This window comes from Lissotriton vulgaris, chromosome 3_1 (genome assembly GCF_964263255.1).
Source record: "Lissotriton vulgaris chromosome 3_1, aLisVul1.2, whole genome shotgun sequence".
Classification (NCBI taxonomy): domain Eukaryota; kingdom Metazoa; phylum Chordata; class Amphibia; order Caudata; family Salamandridae; genus Lissotriton; species Lissotriton vulgaris.
In genome coordinates this window covers 561,906,734-561,926,704 of record NC_141689.1, presented here as the reverse complement: position 1 = coordinate 561,926,704, position 19,971 = coordinate 561,906,734, and the positions used below count along the sequence as shown (strand labels likewise).

Below are 19,971 nucleotides of genomic sequence, written 5' to 3'. Positions count from 1 at the left end.
ATGCAGGGTGAATTCCCAGACACTTGAGGTATAGGGTGAACAGCGCAAGTGCATTTTGAGTGCAGAGTGATCACTGTGAGTGCAGGGTGAGTGAGTGAATGGTGTGAGTGCATAGTGATCAGTGTGAGTGCAGGTTGATCAGTGTGAGTGCAGGGTGAACATAAAAGTGAAGGGCGAGAATGAGGAGCGAGTTGTCTAAATGCAGGGTGCATTCCCAGACACTTGAAGTAACTCATCATGTTATTGACGGCAGCGTAGGGTTTAAGATCTAAGTTAAACTATTGCGGCATTAATCAAGGGTGGGGGAAATAAATAATGTGCTGATCCTGCAACAAACTTACAGTCCTATGGTTAGGGTTGCCAGCCGATTATTTTGATGGCCCAGTCGGTACAAAATTAAGCAGTCACCTAAAGCTGTATTTTCAGCACTTATCTGTGCATACCTTGAACAGCAAATATAAATAGAAAGCACTGTTAATTGTGTTCTAGGGCTGCCTTAATGATTCATGACTGACAAAGAGAAAAAAGACAGACAAGTCACATAGGGAATGCATACATACTTTTGCATTTAAACGTCTATTAAGTGTCAAGAAGAGGTCTTTCCAGGCTCTTTAAACAAAAAAGGCAGGCATTTTTCCTTTGGCCACCCGACTTTATATTCCTTTTCATTAAATGCATTCTCACAGTACAACAGTAATTGTAAAATACAAATGTAAGGAACAGGCAGAGCGGGGACCCAGGGGCTACTGGAACCAGGCAAAAAAACGAGGTCTCTGTAACCAGTTCACAAAGGCATGTAAATATGCAAATGGTCTTTAAAGACCTGTGAAAAACTCAGGGGGCTGGAGATGACTCCAGACACTGCCCAGCCGAGCCCCCAGCAGCTCGAGTTTCACTGCAGCAGCAGCCCGGCTGAGACACACGATGAGGGAGGAGGGGGGCTGAAGCCCTTGGGCCTGGGCAGAAGTGTAACTGTGAAGGTGTGACCCCCTTTGCATCGCTCCACGGCCCCCTTGTGGGTCGCACCCCACAGTTTGAAGACCCCTGGACTAATTCAATAGTATAGTGCTGTTGTAATATGCGCTTGGCATCACTGATGTAAAAGAAGCCAAACTGCCTCAATTCAGGGAAGATCCAAAAGGAGTCTTTTGGTCTAGCCAAAGATGTGATTGGAGCATCACCACCATCATTAGAACTTTGACGGTTCCAGTTTAAGAAATTTGGGACTAACTAGGCAGGCTCAAATGGGAGTTTTGCAGGACACTCCACTCATCTGACAACATTTTAATTGGAAAACTGCTTATTACGCAAAATATGTAGCTATTAGATTGTAAATCTCTGGTTCCAAATATAATGCTTCATTCTGAACTGGAAAACTCAGAATTATATGCTTATACACCCAGAAATTAAAGCACTCGGTACTGGAGATACTGGGTGTGTTACTGCCACCGCATTATACTGAGGAACACAGAATGAGTCCCTGAGTGAGACTATCAAGAATGTAATGTAGCTTTAGATGGTTAACCCCTGTCCTGACTAGTGTTGTGAAGAGTGGGACCATTAAATTAAAAGTAGGACTCAGGCAAAGCTCTTAAATGTCTCATCTCGGTTACCAATGGTAGCCTTATGGTTCTTCTCTAAAAGGATATCATTTACAGATACTTGTAAGATAATTGGGACACAAAGAGACCTGCGCAGTAGAATGGGAAGCTTTCAATTTGATGGGTATATCATCAAAATATGGGGGACTAAGCTGCAAATGGAAAAATAACTTGCATTGTTAGAGTGTACACTAGAAACCTGGTAACGGAGTAATGGAGCACCCTTAGAAAGCAACAGATCTGGGAGAGAAAGAAAGGAAGCTAAAAGAACCTTGGGATTTGTGGGATAAATTCACTAGTGAGGAGTAAAGGCAAAGACTTCACAGAGCAAAGTATAAGGATGGCAGACTTCAGCCGGGTCTCCTAAAAAGAGAGCGGCCATGCAGTATGGTGTGGGGGCTCAGCAACAATCAACGTATCAGCACACAGGAAGGCGTAAACGGAGTATGTTATGAGCACTTAGATGAATTGTACAAGCAGTTAAGAACTGCAACCACAGAGCAAATAAAATACAATCTTGGGGAAATTAGACTACCCAGTTCACAGATGATCAGTCAGAATAACTAGAGATGCCTCTAACTAAATAGGCATTAATGGCGACAGCAAAACCCCAGGAAATGAACGCTTTACGGCTGACATGTATCAAACGTTTGCTGCAACAATTATAAGAAAATTATTGGAGGTGTTGGTGGAGACACAATATTAACACTTGGGTTTGTGCTCTACGGAACACCATGCAAACTCTTAAGAGCCTCACACACATTACGAACAGTCTAGACACATCAGAAGAACACCACTCATAGGTGGAGTTGGATGATGAAAAGATTTTTGACACCATAGAATTAGATTACATCCAGGAGGTGCATGAATACATGGGATTTGGATCCCATTTTACAGGATGTATTACATTTTTATATACAGAACTGTTAGAAATTGGGTTACTGGTTGACTCTGTCTCAGCCCTGGTCAAGAAGCAAGCACAATTCTAGCCAGGGTAAGGCACAGGGAACCCCCAAATTAACCTGTGCTTAACCCTCTGGTAGCTTGGCACAGAGCAGTCAGGCTTAAATTAGGCACATTGTGTAAAGTATTTATGTAACACTTCAAAAAATAAACCAGTGAAACCACCACACAAAAAAGGTCCCAAACCAGCTAAGAAAAATGGAGCTGTGTCAAAATTGTGTCAAACAGCTGAGTTGATGCATCAGTTGTGAGATGTGGTGAGGCTGTGGTGCAAGGTTCTGTTGCATCGGGGATCCCCTCAATGAGAGTTTGCGATGCAAAGTCCAGAGTCGGGAATGCAGCATGCAGTCTTGGTGATGTATCAGTCCCGAAGAGCAACGAGGCTGCAATGCGAAGTTTGGGTTTAAGACTGCTGTTGAAGAGAGATGTGAGAGCCTGCGCAGAGAATGCATCCTGCAGTGGCAGTTTCAAAGGCGATGTGGGCTGTGGCAGCGATGCAAGTCTTTGCGACGGGTCCAATCCACATAGCAACAGTGATGCGTTGGTTCTGCATTCGGTTGAACCATGCAGCAGAGAAGATGGGTCAGTTCTGCTGGACACTTGCAGAGGAATTTAGACCCACTTCCAAGGTTCCAGGACTGGAGAGCACCCATTGGCATGGTACATGTACGGGTGGCAGAGTCCAGGTAGAGATGCAATGCTGTTTGAAGCCTGTTATGTCCCTGAGGCTCAGATCAGGAGGCCAGTCAATTAGCCCTTGAAGTCACTCTGGGTTCTGAGTTTAAGTGAGTCCAGTCCTTCTCACCCAGGCTAGAGGGCAGCAAGTAGGAGGTCAGTACAGCAAAGCAGGAGTCTAGCAGAGTGGCAATCCTTTTGCAGCACAGCAGTCCTTCTTTCTGTCAAGTTCTCCATAGGTCCAGAAGTGTACTGAAGTGGTGGTGTCTGATGGACTTCTTTTATAGACAGTTGTGCGTTTGAAGTGGGGAAAAGCTTCTGGAGGCATGTCTTTGTAGTGCACAGATACCATGCCTTCCCTGCCCTGGTTTCAGACTGACTACAGTGAACATGCAGTCCTTTGTGTGGAGACAGGACACAGCCTATTCAGTTGTAAGTAAGGCTGGGCCAAGCTTGCCAGTGATGGCCAATCACGTCACACCTAAGCCACCATTGTGTGTGACTGTCTAGCAGGTTTACACAAAGCCTAACTGCCAACTACACCCAGTCATTTGCCCAGAGACAGGATGCAGGCACCAAAGGGCTAAGGCAAGAAAATTTGATAAAAGTAGCATTTTCAGAATTTTAATTTAAAATCTGAATTCACCATCAGTTAGGATTTCAAATTATGATTCCAGAGACAAGAAACATAAATCTGTTGTCTCTTCCCATTTGGAAATTACACTTATAAAACGTAATAAGGCAACTCCAATGTTATTCTTACTGGAGAGATAGGCCTTGGTAGTGACAAACAAATGTAAGAGTTTTTCACTACCAGGACTTGTACAACTTAAATGCACATGTCTACTTTTTTTAATACACTGCAACTTGCCATTGGGGCAGCAGCGGTTTGTTCACTTGGGGAGTATCACCCCCACCCCCACTGTGAGTCATGCAGGACAAATAAAATGGCTATAAAAAGATTTTATTTAATTTTTCTGACGTGCGCACTCACCACACTGCAGCTGCCAGCCTTCCCTGAGCTCAGAGAAATGTGGGGCATGTCCTGTTCTGCCTATTGGCAGCAGAGGACAGGAGCAGTGGCTGGCCGGATGCTCCAAAGTGCACATGTCACTAGGGCCTTCTGTCTTGCACCAGTCAAAGTGAGATGCGCACTTTGAATCTCTACATCTAGCTGTCTTAGACAGCTGGGTGGAGTCCAAGCACAGGCCTACATGGCATGAAGGAGCGTCCAGCCAGCCCACTCCATCCAATCCTGGCGTTGCTCTCACAGCATGAGAGCAGCGCCCGGATTGGTTAAGGCAGTTGGCTGGGCCCATGTTGGAGTGGAGAAGAAAATCGGGAGGAACAAGGACGTGCAAGACAAGTAAGTGACTTATTTTTCTTTTTTTGTTTTTCTCCTGCCCTCTACTTCCATCCCTCTCTACTCGAAAGCCAGGGCAGTAAATACCCATTAGATATGCAGTCTATGATAAACCAGCAGCAGCTTGCCCACCCCCCACCCCAAACTCCATACCTGGCTGCCGCCACTGCATTGGGGCTGCCAAAAGCCTAATATAGGAGTGACTTACATGTATGAAAAAGGAATGTTTGGGCCTAGCAAAAGGCTTATTAATCCAGGTTGGAATGGCAAGCACTGTTTAGTAGTGGTAAAGTGCTAGGCCAGCAAAAACGAAGTCAGCAAAAACAGGATGTCTGAAGGTAAAAAGTCAGTGGGAAACGACGCCAAGGATGCCAGGTCTAACATAAATCAACAGCGAGGATAAAATCATGCATTGTGGTGTTGGGCCGGTGGAAGGGTAACTAAACAACATTACTGTTATCACCTACGTTGTTTGTGCTAGCATTGGAACCAGTGGGGTCTGCTACATGACGAGTACTTAATAGTGGGTTCAATACACACATCATCACCATGCATGGTGACAATAATCTACCTGCAAAACTCTGCAGAGACAAGACTGGTGTTTTTAAGGGAGGTAGCAAGTGTATCAAGCATTTCAATTAACTGGAGCAAGTCCAAACTGTCCCCCCTTAGTGAACTAACAGCAATAGTGAATTATACTCCGAGGTGGAAGGGACAACTTTGCTTGAATTATCCAGGCAGAAGTAAAGAATTTATCTTCATTTTTAACCTGGCAAATTCAATCACTTTCTGTGTGAAATTTTTAGGTTTGTTTATTTTGTTTATTGTGGAAAAAAGGAGCACAACAACTTCCTGGTCGACTCTTTCAGTGCCATCTCAGAAGGTCAATGTTCTAGACGTGCCAAAGGGCCTATTTAAACAAACTAGCTGCCCGTTTGATCCTGCTATTTGAATATGTGTGTTAATGCAGATGCAGAGCACAATTCTCTGAGGGATCAGTGACATAATATCGAGGGACATAATATCGACTATCAAAAATATCGTTGACAAAATATCGACAGACAGAATATCGAGTTTGTATCTACAAACAGGTAAGTACAAAAAGATTGAGTTAAAAATATCGTTTACTAAAATATAGTTTATAAAAATATCGACTTTATTAAAACAATGTTAAATTAAATTAATATTAAAAATTAATTACTAAAATATACTTAAAAATACTTAAATTAACTTATAATAATTAAATAATTAATGAAAGTTTAATGAAAGTTATAAGAAAAATGTTTAAATCATATTTGTTAAAACATATATATATAGTAACATAATATAATTAAATAATATCCAATATTATTACCGTACAATAGCGGAAGTGTAAAAATTACTATTCCCACTCCAAAGAGTGCAATCGAAGGGAAAGCGTTGGATAGCGTAGGGGTTAAAATTACTATTCCCACTCCAGTGGGTGCAACAGTAGGGAAAGCGTTGGATAGCGTAGGGGTAAAATTTACTTTTCCAACTCCAAGGAGTGCAACAGTAGGGAAAGCGTTGGATAGCATAGGGTAAAAATTACTATTCCCACTCCAAAGAGTGCAACAGTAGGGAAAGCGTTGGATAGCGTAGGGGTAAAAATTACTATTCCTACTCCAGTGGGTGCAGCACTAGGGAAAGCGTTGGATAGTGTAAGGGTAAAAATTACTATTCCCACTTCAAAGAGTGCAACAGAAGGGAAAGCGTTGGATAGCGTAGGGGTTAAAATTACTATTCCCACTCCAGTGGGTGCAACAGTAGGGAAAGCGTTGGATAGCGTAGAGGTAAAATGTATTATTCCCACTCCAGTGGGTGCAACAGTAGGGAAAGCGTTGGATAGCGTAAGGGTAAAAATTACTATTCCCACTCCAGTGAGTGCAACAGTAGGGAAAGTGTTGGATAGCGTAGGGGTAAAAATTACTATTCCCACTCCAGTGAGTGCAACAGTAGGGAAAGCGTTGGATAGCTTAAGGGTAAAAATTACTATTCCCACGCCAAAGAGTGCAACAGTAGGGGAAGCGTTGGATAGCGTAGGGGTTAAAATTACTATTCCCACTCCAGTGGGTGCAACAGTAGGGAAAGCGTTGGATAGCGTAGGGGTAAAATTTACTATTCCCACTCCAGTGGGTGCAACAGTGGGGAAAGCGTTGGATAGCGTAGAGGTAAAATTTACTATTCCCACTCCAGTGGGTGCAACAGTAGGGAAAGCGTTGGATAGCGTAGGGGTAAAAATTACTATTCCCACTCCAAAGAGTGCAACAGTAGGGAAAGCGTTGGATAGCGTAGAGATAAAAATTACTATTCCCACTCCAAAGAGTGCAACAGTAGGGAAAGCGTTGAATAGCGTAGAGGTAAAAATTACTATTCCCACTCCAAAGAGTGCAACAGTAGGGAAAGCGTTGGATAGCGTAGGGGTCAAAATTACTATTCCCACTCCAAAGAGTGCAACAGTAGGGAAAGGGTTGGATAGCGTAGGGGTCAAAATTACTATTCCCACTCCAAAGAGTGCAACAATAGGGAAAGCATTGGATAGCGTAAGGGTTAAAATTACTATTCCCACTCCTGAGAATGCAACATTAGGGAAAGTAAATACTTCATATATTATTTAAAAAAATATTAATTAATATCTATAAAAAAGTATTTAAAAGTAATTGCCAATTTAATATAATATAATAATTAATCTATTAAAATGACTAATTAACATTATTATTACAATTAGTTACCTATTAATACAAATTAATTACAAATTAACAATTAATTATTTAATAAATAAAAATTAATTAACAATTAATTCGAATTAAACATAATTAAATACATTTAATTATTTAAATAATTATAAATAAATTACTTCCCACCCTATTCCCCTTTAAACCCACAACCCGCTACAGAAAATAAATTAGTAAAATTAACATAACTAGCAATGAATCAATTCAATTAAATTAATTGGCAATTAAAATGTTAATTACCCATAAAAACTTAATTAACAATTAATTCTAAATAAATACCAATAAATAATTTTACATATTTAATTAATTATAATTACATTACTTCCCACCCAATTCCCCTATAAACCCACAACCCACTACAGAAAATAAATTAGTAAAATGAACATAATTAGAAATTAATCAATTAATAAAATGAATTACCAATTAAAATTTAATTAATTACCAAGTATAAATGAATTAACAATTAATTAAAAAATAATACCAATAAATAAATGTACATATTTAATTAATTATAATTAAATTACTTCCCACCCAATTCCCCTATAAACCCACAACCCGCTACAGAAAATAATTTTGTAAAATTAACATAATTAGCAATTAATCAATTAATTAAAAATAATTACCTATTAAAATGTAATTAATTACAAAAATAAACTAATTAACAATTAATGAAAAAGTAATACCAATAAATAAATTTACATATTTAATTAATTATAATGAAATTACTTCCCACCCTATTTCCCTATAAACCCACAACCCGCTACAGAATAAAATTACGCAAAAATTATAAAAACAAAATTCACTAATTAAAATTAATTATAACATAAATACACACTTTTCACACATATAATAACATAAAAAAACTATAAAAAAAATTGATATTATTAAAAAATCGATAATTTTAATAACCTATATTATATACTTCGATATTTTAGCTTTCTATATTTTTCACATTCGATATTACATTACTTACTTAAAAAACGATATTTTTGATGTCTATATTCTGTCCATTCGATATTTTGTCCATTCTATATTTAAAACTCGATATTATGTCCATTCGATATTTTGGACTCGATATTTTGATTGTTCACCTTCTCAGAGTAATATTGCCTGACTTGCTGTTAGTAAAACTTGATTATCTTTAACATAGATTTTAGCAAATTGCATTTTGAATGTATCTTCATTTTTAAACTGCTCATTTTATTTTATTTTGAAGGTTTTATATAGTGCTAGCTCCACCCAAGGGTATCAGAGCGCTTTAAATCAGCAATGGTAATAAACAAGAAAACAGCAATAGCAATGCACGAAACTAATTCTACAATTGATCAGGCAAAAATAAAAAGGAACCATTTAGAGTACATAATGAGAGGAGGGCATATAAGATATACAAAACATCAATTGAAAGAACAAGAATGTCGTTATAGATTGCTATTTTCCAGTATGCAAAGGAGGACTCAGGGGACATCGCAGGGTGTGGGGGAATATAATGAGGGAGAGGGGGGCGAGGAGGGTGTGAGTGGGTGTGAGGGGTTGGCGGGGTTGCTTAAGGCAGGAGGAGGGAAAATAGTCAAAAAGGAGAACAGAGAGTTAATTTCCCCAATATTTAGTGAGGAACTGTATTTTAAGGTTTCTTTTGAAGTTGGCATAGGAGGGGTTGCATCGAAGGAATTTGGGGAGGGTGTTCCAGATGGTAGGGGTCTTGCCAGAGAAGAAGCAGGATTGTGAGGAGCTTTTTTGAGTAGAGGGGGTATGAGAAGAAGAGTGTTGGTGCTTCTCAGCATATGGGTGCTGCCAGCTTTTTTGAGTTTAGTTGATATGTAGGTTGGAGTCTTCTGATAGAGGGTTTTGTGTGTAATACAGGCAATTTTATAGGAGGATCTACCTAGGATGGAGAGCCATTTGAGGGCCTTGAGGGCAGATGAGATGTGGTCAAAACGTTTACAGTTTGTTGTAAGTCTAGCTGCAAGGTTGAGGACGGATTTGATGGGGGCAAGGTGGATTTTGGGAGTATCAGAGAGAAGGGCATTTCCGTAGTCGATTTTGGATAGGACAAGTGATTGGGTAATAACTTTGAAGTCTTCGGCTGGAATAAAGGGTTTGATTTTTTTGAGATGCCGGAGTGTGAAAAGTGCACTTTTTGCTGAATTCTTAACATAGGAGTTTAGTGTAAGATTATTGTTGATGGTGATGCCGAGTGATTTGACAGATTCGGCATGGGAGAGAGGGCAGTTTAGGGCATTCAGGTCAGCGATCCATTTTGAATGGGGAGAGGGTTGTTTTTGGGCAAGAAGAGGATGATCTCAGTTTTATTAGGGTTGAGTTTAAGATGGTTGTTGTGGAACCAAGTTTGGATCTTAGTTAGTGCTGTGTTGAGATGCAGGATATCGGAATGGGATTTTATTTTATAGTACAGTTGGGTGTCATTAGCGTGCAGGTGATAATTGATTTTGGCTTGTTTAAGTATCAGGGTAAGGTGTTCCATAAAGAGGTTGAAAAGGGCAGGAGAGAGGATGGATCCTTGCAGGACACCTAGGGAGACAGATGTTGGGCTAGAGAGGAAATTGTGAATTTTAATTTGTAGGGTTCTATGTTGGAAGTAGGAGATGAACCAGTTAAGGACAGTGCCTTTAAGGCCAAATCGATCCTTGTGTGTATTGAGTAAGGTAGGGTAGTAAACTGTGTCAAATGCAGCGGTGAGGTCAAGAAGGATGAGTAGGTAGGTCTCACCCTTGTCCAGGGCAAGGTGTATGTCATTCACTATGTTGAGCAGTGCAGTTTCAGTGCTACAACCTTTGCAGAAGCCAGATTGCAGGGGGTCAAGGAGGTTGAATGTGTTAATGTGTTCATCCAGTTGAAGTAGGGAGCACTTTTCGAGGGATTTGGAGAGGAGGGGGAGGTTGGAGATAGGGCGGAGATGGTTAGGGTCAGCCTTGGGATTTTTGCGAATGGGAGTGATTTGTCCGAGTTGAAGGGAGGTGGGCACATTCCCTGTTAAGAGGGAGGCATTAATGATGTTGGTCCAGTAGGAGCCAATGATGTGTTTGAGATCTTGGACGAGAGTGGAAGGGAGAGGGTCTTTAGTGTGGGAGGACGGTTTGAGTTTGGATAGGATGTTGAAGACTTCCCGTTCAGAAACGGAGTGGAAATTATGCCATGAGACGTTTCTGTGCATGACTTTAAGCGGGTTTTGGAAACTTATTGGGGGACTGACCAAGATTGTTTGTGGCTTGCACCTTGCATTTTAAATTTAAATTAGTTAAAGTCTACAAAGCGAGATCTTCTTAATTTACTTTATTCCTTGTTGGGCAGAAGCTCCACCACTTCCTGGTCGACTCTTTCAGCCCCATCTTAGAGGGTCAGTGCTCTGGATGTGCCAGGGGCCATTTAAACAAGCTGGCTGCATGTTTGCACAGCAAACGTACACAGCAAGGGCACCAGCAGTGCACCAAAGGCAAGCCATCTGCACATGTCTGTGCCCGACCAGGACCAAAAGCAGCCAATATGCTGTATTCAGAAGGTATTCACCAGAGAAACTTAAACCATTAAATCATATAGGCACCCCCCTGACCTCTCATGTTAAATGTATTCTTCCGAAATATGGTACCCCTAAACAACAAATAGAAGACATAGAATAAATCATAATGTCTTCCATTAATCAAGGACATTAAAAGATGTATGATAGTCTCAAGCTAGACGACTTAAACATGCAATCACTAATAAAAACATAGTCATATTTTCGATGTATTGACCTCAGTCAAACTAGATATGCTGTTATTAACAGAGCCCTGGTTCTCCACAGCTCTCAAGGCCTGCCCTGCCCTCTCACCAGGTTTGAGGCCAGTATCCCTCGAGGGAACAGCAGGAACTGAACTCCTGTGCACCTCGACGACTTGCAGTTGCAAAGGCTTCTTGACTTCCTTCCACCAAGATCTTCAAGCTCCAAGAAGCCCCAACCTCAAGCATCTTCAGTGACCAAAGTCTTCATCCATACTGCATTGTTTGCACCGTGACCTGCATCTTTTGGTGAGCTGCTTGTGGTCGTCTTGCTACTCCAGTGCCTCCAGCCTCTGGGTCCTATTAAGGGTCACCTTTGTTTCTTTTTGACTCCACTAATTGCTTGGGGTCTGCCCTGACTCCCATGCTTGTGGTGAGTCCCCTGGATCTTGCTGGTCCCGACATTGAACCTTCTTTGACTTCTATGTTGTTTGCAGTTGCCAAGGCTTGTTGGAGCTCCCGCCGGACACCAACCCCTCAACTCTTGGCATCCGACGTGGGACAGTGCATGCACAGCTCCTGTTCTACCTCAGCATCGCCTGGTCCTCACAGCTGCAGAGTCAAGCTCACCGTCAACTCTCCTGCAACACTGACATCGGTGGGCATTCTTCTTCCAGATCTCCTGGTCACTCCTGAGTGATATAGACTCTGTCCCCTCTGCTTGCACGTACTTCTCATCCAGAATCCACATTCGGATTCCACCGGACACTTTCTCCTTCTCCCGCAGCGGCACTTTCCTGAAATCATCCATTGGGTTCGACTGCGGTTTCTGACACCACTTCACACCTATGCACCTGGCTTTCCTGGTGTGGGTAATATTGATACTAGGGTATCCACGAGTGGGGTGGCACTCCAACCTTATGTCTTCCACTGGGTTTTTTCAGGGTCCACTGGGAAGGGTCCTTAATCTGTAAAATTCCAACCGCAACTTACACATTGATTTGTACGCACTGCACTCTCTCTCTGTGGGTTCCCTATCTACTCACCTTGGGTCCCCAGTACTTATACGTCCTCTGGACACTGTCTTGACCCGAGTCGTGGTTCTTATACCACTTTCTTAGAATATGGTTTGGTCCCCCCTCCGCCCTGGGATCCACTGTGTATTTTGTGCTATTTACCTCATTTCTAAGCAAAGTATTGTGTGCATTGTGCATATCTCCGGGTAGGAGATATGTGTATATGTTAGAGAATATTATATAATAAATACATTTTTTTAAATACCTTGTGTGGTTCTTTTCACTTTATCTTTACATAAAAGATTGCAGTCTGGTAAAACAAGCTTCTTTACACTCCTTCTGGACTAAGCCTGAAGGCTGCTCTCCACAGCTACCACTTAGAGAGCTTTCTAAGGTTGTCCAAGACCTCTTAAATCATCATAAGGGTTGTCTGGACTGGTGCAGGGTGCCTACTTACATTAGTGGACATCATATACCAGGCCAGCCTCTCACATTCCCATACTGAAATTATTTCAAAATAGTCAATTCAAATTTAAACCACCCTGCAAATAGCTGAAGAGTAATCCCTAAAGTCTGCTAATGACATTAAAAAAATACCAACCTAGACTGAGTGTATCATTAGATAAACCAAAGAAAGAGTTTACTTCTTGGATTAATGAGGCAGGTAACCATCATGCCCCCAACACGAGAAGACAAGTAATTAAAATAGCCTCACCGCCCAATGGTTTACACAAGTACTAGTATAGGCCAAATTAAAATTATGATGACTTGAGCATCAATGCTAAATCAGAGGAAACCAGCAAGATTAAATTCAAACAAGGCATGGTGGATAATAAAAGTCTACTTTTAAAAATAAAAAGTGCATACTACTCCAAAAAGGTTTGCGAAGCACATAATACTCAAAATGACATTTTTTAAATCATGCATGAACTCTCCTCTGTAGTCAGGGTCACATCAAAACAAGGTCCCTCACAGGAATTTTCGAATGAACTGAATCTTTTTTGTCAACAAAATTAAAGAAAGTATTACAAAAGAACCAAAAATTATAATCAACGCTGTCAATAATGAAAAGTATCAAATTGCATTATCAGACTTCAGACTGTTGGATAGAGTCACTAAAAATCGAAATGACAAATGTTAAGTCACCGCCACCTCTTGATCCTCCCCTATGGATGTTATGATAATTATATCTCCAATAATTATTAAACTTTTGCTATCAATTCTTAATACATTATGTCTACAAGGCAAAGTACTGGAAGCCTAGAAAAAAGAGACATTGTAATTGTCCTTTAAACAAAAACAGGCGATGACCTCTTCTTTTGATACATTATTTCCTGTGTTTCTGTTGCCATATAGTGCAAAATTATTGGAAGCACATGTGGTGCGAAAAATTAGCATGTAATTACTTGGATCCTTTACCTGCTGACTTTCGGACAGTCCAGGGACGGACTGGCTACCGGGCGTTTTGGAATGCTGCTGAGCTAGGGGCTGATTTCGTTAATGTGGACCTGCGCGTGCTGAACGAAATTCGTTTTGCTTCAATTATTTCGAAGCACACGCAGGTCTCCATGAACGAAATCAGCCCCCACCGCAGTGAAATCATCCCATGAGCTCGGCAGCATTCCAAAACGTCCTGTAGTCAGTGGGCCTGTGACAGTCCCCAATACAGCAACCACTGCTGTGGATGATTTAAGAGCTGACTTGGACAAGGACCTACTGCCTACACTTTTCCTTTTGGATTTATCCGCTGCCTTTGATAGAGTGGATCACGAATTTCTGTAGGCCTGTGTCCAGGCAACAGGTATAAACGACCCTCTCCGTACCTGGGTGAAATCTCATCTAAAGGATCAGGCACATGCAGTTCAATTATCTCAATTTTTAGCAGGAATTGTGCCGGTAAACTGGGGAGTCCCTCAAGGATCTGCTTTGCCCCCTCATGTGTTTAATGTTTATGTTAGATCCATAATAAGACAGCTGATTACTGACTGAATGACAATTCGCTACGCGAGACTGTTGACTATATATTTGTGCTGATTACTTACAGATAGTGCTCTGTCTGGAAGGAAATGCCACTTCTCAACAGGACTTCCAAAATACTATACGTTTCATCCACGGATTAATCAAAAATCTTCCCTTAAAATTTAATGCAGATAAAACAGAACTAGTGATAATGAACAACAATACATATCTCTGTACCCCTTGTTAGCAGCCCGCTTCCCATTGCCAAGAGCCTAGGTGTAATAATTGATAGCCACCGCTCTGTGAAGCCCCAAATAGACCCCATGGTCTCCAAGGACGACCAGAAAGTGACGATCTTATTTTTCTTTGGAGGAAGTTAAAACAATAACGGGAGCTATTATTTGCTCCCGATTGATTATACGAAGGCCCGCTATTTAAGAATTCCCAAGAACGACCGGCACAGATTATTACAATTGGTTCAAAATTTACCAGCAAGACTCATCTTGAAAGCTTCTAAGAAATCATGTTGCGTCACTTATAAACAACTGCACTGGCTGCAAGTAAAACAAAGGATTCCGTTTTAAACTTGTTGCCTGGTTTTCAAGGATTTACATGGTATGCAATGCACCTAATTTTGTAGCGTAACATGTCATCAGTATTTACCTGCACGTGTCCTCTGCGCCTCCTCGGAGATGTGTGGCTCAAATGGTTAGAGCGGCAGACCCTGATGCAGGGGTCTGTCTTGGGACCAGGGTTCAATACCCGCCTTGGCGAGTCTAGGGCTCAATTTCCTCGGACCTGATAATTCTCGCCTCGGTGCCTATTCTAATCATGGGTCCCACTCTGCGACTCTGGGCAATAGCTTGCTTAATCTCCACAACGCCCCCAAAAGCACTGGGATGCCTGGGTTCACCCTGGGGGTGCCCAGGAGTGGACACTCACAGGGAAAACCAGGAAGGGTTCCTAAGCGGTATACGTACAGCGCTGGGACACCACCTCAGGGAAGTAGCGGTGCGCTCTATAAATGCTGGTACATTTACATTTACATATAGTCGTGCCTACATTGCTCAAACATAATCTTGGAGGACGAAGCTTTTCTGTAATAGCACCAAAACAATTGATCATATTCCTGCTTATTTATGCGCGGAAACTGATCCTTTTTTTCTGGCTCGTGATACATCTCTCAACTGATCACATTAACTACTACTAACACTATGACTCCAGCTGTCTTTTGGTGCAGTAATGTCACACCAAGTAAATACTATACAGCAGGGTGAAATATTCACCAGATATAGCATTACATCATCATTCTATGATCCACGACTCAGAATGGGGGAAAACGCTTTAATAGTGCATGTTTCTCCCTGTTCCTAGGTGCACAAACTCAGAATGATGTGGTTTCCCGCACACAAATTATGCTTAACTAACCTGTCAAAAAAACATGTGGAAAAACTCAGGGGTGCGGTAATTGTTTCAAAATTCCTGATCCCTATTCAAGTGCGAACTCCGATTTGTGGCTGAATCAGGATTCCCGTGGGAGTCATCATAAATGCCGATATGTTTTTATAAATGCGAAAATAAAACACATCACATAATTTCTACACCTTCTGAATACATTTTCAGAAAATAATAAAAATCATCACAGCAAATGCGCTTTTTTCTAAAATGTACATAACTTTAGCACAAATAAGCATTTCATAAACGTTTTTCATAAATTGTTTCTAACCTGTATAACTGCAACTTGCTTTTGCCACTGTTTTGTTTTAACTCCGTCGTTCTTAATTTGGCCTGCGAAAGGAACAGTGTATGTTTTAACATCTGGAAATTTGCACTTAACAGCACATGCATAATTTGAAAATTGCATGTCTTACCATTTGTTCCAAGCGGCTGTTTCTCCAAATCCACTTGTGAGCTGTAATAAAAGTGGAAAAGTGAAATACTGACCCCAATAAGATATATTTCTTTAAAACCATATGTGGCCTACATTTTTGATGAATTGCTGACCCACATGCGGAAATGAACCCTAGCAGCCATCAAAAAATAAATGTATTATCTATTTTTCAGGTTTTTATAGGATATAAAGCATTAAATGAAGAGTGCATACGTTTCATGATTACTGTGCTAGAAGCATCAAAGCACAGTATACACCACACAAAAATATGACCATTTGACTTTGAATTTACCTTGCCCTTGAAAGACAAAAAGGAAAAGAATTGGCTTAACTCTAATGCAAAGCGGCGGGAAGGCTAATCTCCACTTAACACCTAGTTAGAGGAGCTTATAGGTGGAAAGAAGTGTAAATTCCCGCTTATCTGCCTGCATTAGCCACCAATTGAGTGCAACGAGAAGGGACTGCCACCAAGCACGAGAAATCGTTCGCCTTTACACTCTTATGAATATGCAACTATGACACTATTGATGGTTTCTGTGTAAGATCCACACAGACCTGTATTTCAATTGTCGTTTTATAAGCATCGGGTGGCAGCACCAGTCACCTCCTGTAAAGCTTCGGTTACGTCATTAAGAATGAGTGCAAGGAAAGCCCACATAAAGAGAATCTCCAATCACCTACTAGCTCAAGTTCTTTCTCCAGCAGAATGAAAAATTCTAATTCACACCCTCAGGCATAGTGAGATGCAAATATATTAATAAAGCACAACGTAATCCAAATGTTTTTAAGAGAATGGGGCGATCGGTTGCTTTTATTTCGTAACAGACCAATCACTGTATCTTCTTTTGATTGATAATGGTGGACAATGTGGCAGACATACAAAGTACATTCAAGTTGCGAGATCCTTCTGGCTGGTATCTACCAAAGATTGGCCAAATATTGTATAGTGTCTATAGTATCAGGTACTGCTGTGTGGAACCAACAGGAACACTCTCTAACCCACTGTTGTGAGGTAGTAGGGCAGGTCTAATACACTACGCAGTGAGGGCAATAATCAGACACAGGGGCAATGCTATTGATTAGGGGCCAATGACCACGAGCGGCCATTCCCTCCTTAATTTATAGCCTTGGGCCATGCCTGGCCCGAAGGTGTGAGTGCGACACTTCCGGTCTCTCACCGGGAGAACAACAGCACTGCTAACCTGTCACATCCCATCTCAACTCAATCTCTTTATTTTGTCTTCAGACAGTGGCTCGTGGTGTGACATGCAAAGTGTCTCAGCCGAGAGCTTGGGTGGGGATTTTCCAGCAGGCTGTACCTTGGGTGCCAACGTTGGCCATCTAGGCATTTGGCTGCCTAAGGGTCCGCTGTTCCCGGTGTTGGGGCAGCCTCAACCAATGGTGGGGGTTGGCCATCCAGCTGGTCGTCCCGCTGGTTGCTTTCGTCGTCCCCTGGTACTCCCTCATTCCTTGCGGCGTTGTCTTCTCTAGCTGGGGTCAAGGGCTCTCTTTCCACTTCTTTGAACCAGGAGACATTCCTGGACACCGTTTCTCCCTCTCTCTCCGTGGTCATCATGGTCCTTTTTTGCAAAAAACACAGTTGATGGACAGAATGCAGACCAATGTCTTACATTCACCCCAGTACAAAGATCTGGGCCTAAATCCATCGTTTTTTTTCACTCCACACCACCCTAGGTCAGACAATGGCTATATGCAAATCAGCCTTGACCCTGTGCCTCATGGGATCAGTCCAGCCCGAACTACCAAGCCATGTCTTTCCTAGACCGGAATCAAGCATCCAAGGACCGGTTTCTGGCTATCAGCCTTCTTCAGCCTGGATAGCTTGACTCCAGTGATGTGGAGTGCCTGGGACTCACGTCTGAGCATACCCAGCCCACTCGGGGTGAAAATTGCAAAAAACACAGTTGATGGACAGAATGCAGACCAATGTCTTACATTCACCCCAGTACAAAGATCTGGGCCTAAATCCATCGTTTTTTTGCACTCCACACCACCCTAGGTCAGACAATGGCTATATGCAAATCAGCCTTGACCCTGTGCCTCATTGCCCGAACTACCAAGCCATGTCTTTCCTAGACCGGAATCAAGCATCCAAGGACTGGTTTCTGGCTATCAGCCTTCTTCAGCCTGGATAGCTTGACTCCAGTGATGTGGAGTGCCTGGGACTCACGTCTGAGCATACCCAGCCCACTCGGGGTGAAAATTGCAAAAAACACAGTTGATGGACAGAATGCAGACCAATGTCTTACATTCACCCCAGTACAAAGATCTGGGCTTAAATCCATCGTTTTTTTTGCACTCCACACCACCCTAGGTCAGACAATGGCTATATGCAAATCAGCCTTGACCCTGTGCCTCATTGCCCGAACTACCAAGCCATGTCTTTCCTAGACCGGAATCAAGCATCCAAGGACCGGTTTCTGGCTATCAGCCTTCTTCAGCCTGGATAGCTTGACTCCAGTGATGTGGAGTGCCTGGTACTCACGTCTGAGCATACCCAGCCCACTCGGGGTGAAAATTGCAAAAAACACAGTTGATGGACAGAATGCAGACCAATGTCTTACATTCACCCCAGTACAAAGATCTGGGCCTAAATCCATCGTTTTTTTGCACTCCACACCACCCTAGGTCAGACAATGGCTATATGCAAATCAGCCTTGACCCTGTGCCTCATGGGAACAGTCCAGTCCGAACTACCAAGCCATGTCTTTCCTAGACCGGAATCAAGCATCCAAGGACCGGTTTCTGGCTATCAGCCTTCTTCAGCCTGGATAGCTTGACTCCAGTGATGTGGAGTGCCTGGGATTCACGTCTGAGCATACCCAGCCCACTCGGGGTGAAAATTGCAAAGAACACAGTTGATGGACAGAATGCAGACCAATGTCTTACATTCACCCCAGTACAAAGATCTGGGCCTAAATCCATCGTTTTTTTGCACTCCACACCACTCTAGGTCAGACAATGGCTATCTGCAAATCAGCCTTGACCCTGTGCCTCATGGGAACAGTCCAGCCCGAACTACCAAGCCATGTCTTTCCTAGACCGGAATCAAGCATCCAAGGACCGGTTTCTGGCTATCAGCCTTCTTCAGCCTGGATAGCTTGACTCCAGTGATGTGGAGTGCCTGGGACTCACGTCTGAGCATACCCAGCCCACTCGGGGTGAGAATTGCAAAAAACACAGCTGATGGACAGAATGCAGACCAATGTCTTACATTCACCCCAGTACAAAGATCTGGGCCTAAATCCATCGATGGATTTAGGCCCAGATCTCTGTACTGGGGTGAATGTCTTTGTGCGCCTGTTCTCACTCCTCTCCTTCCTGTCCTTTTGACTTCTTTCCTTTACCCTTGCACTTTCCGATGGTTGTTTCTTTTTCTTTCTTTCTTCTTTATTATTATTATTATTATTAATCGGGTTTTGTAGAGCGCAAACAACCCGGAGGCCTCGTAGCGCTAAGTACCGTCATACTAAAAGGGAAGAGATTAAATGAACAAATAAGTTTTCAGGTCCTTCCGAAATTTTAAAAGGCTAGGTTCACTGCGAAGGGAGGTGGGCAGAGAGTTCCATTCTTTCGCGGCATTCCAGGAGAAGGAGCGTCCGCCCCATCTGGTCCGTCTGATTTTGCTGACAGTAGCCAGAAAGGCAGTGCTGGATCTTAGGGATCTGTGAGGAAAATAGGGTTTTGCCAAGGAACAGATCATAGTGGGGGCATTCTTCCACATAGCTTTGTGCATAAAACAAAGAGATTTAAACAGCACTCTGGCCTTAACAGGGAGCCAGTGCAGTTTCCTCAGGGCAGTGGTAGCTGACTCTCGTTTGTTGAGGCCCAACAGGAGGCAGGCTGCAGCGTTCTGGGTCACCTGTAGCTTTTTGATTGTAAATGCGGGGGCACCTAGATATAACGAGTTCCCGTAGTCTAGACGGGACAGAATAATGGCTTGAACCATTATTCTGCGGGCTTCAAAAGGGAGAAGGGGCAGCACTTTTCTCAGCATACGCATTAGCCCAAAGCA

General features: G+C 42.4%; 1 protein-coding gene across 1 annotated transcript in view; it reads right to left on the bottom strand.

The window, feature by feature from the left end:
- LOC147726801 (V-type proton ATPase subunit S1-like protein) overlaps positions 1–19,971 on the bottom strand; it is a 186,774-nt gene that overhangs the window by 115,085 nt on the left and 51,718 nt on the right. The window contains exons 2-3 of the mRNA XM_086962992.1: positions 15,916–15,956; positions 15,771–15,832 (exon numbers count right to left, since the gene is read on the bottom strand). Coding sequence (XP_086819118.1) covers positions 15,771–15,832; positions 15,916–15,956 — 103 coding nt within the window. The remainder of the gene's footprint in view (positions 1–15,770; positions 15,833–15,915; positions 15,957–19,971) is intronic.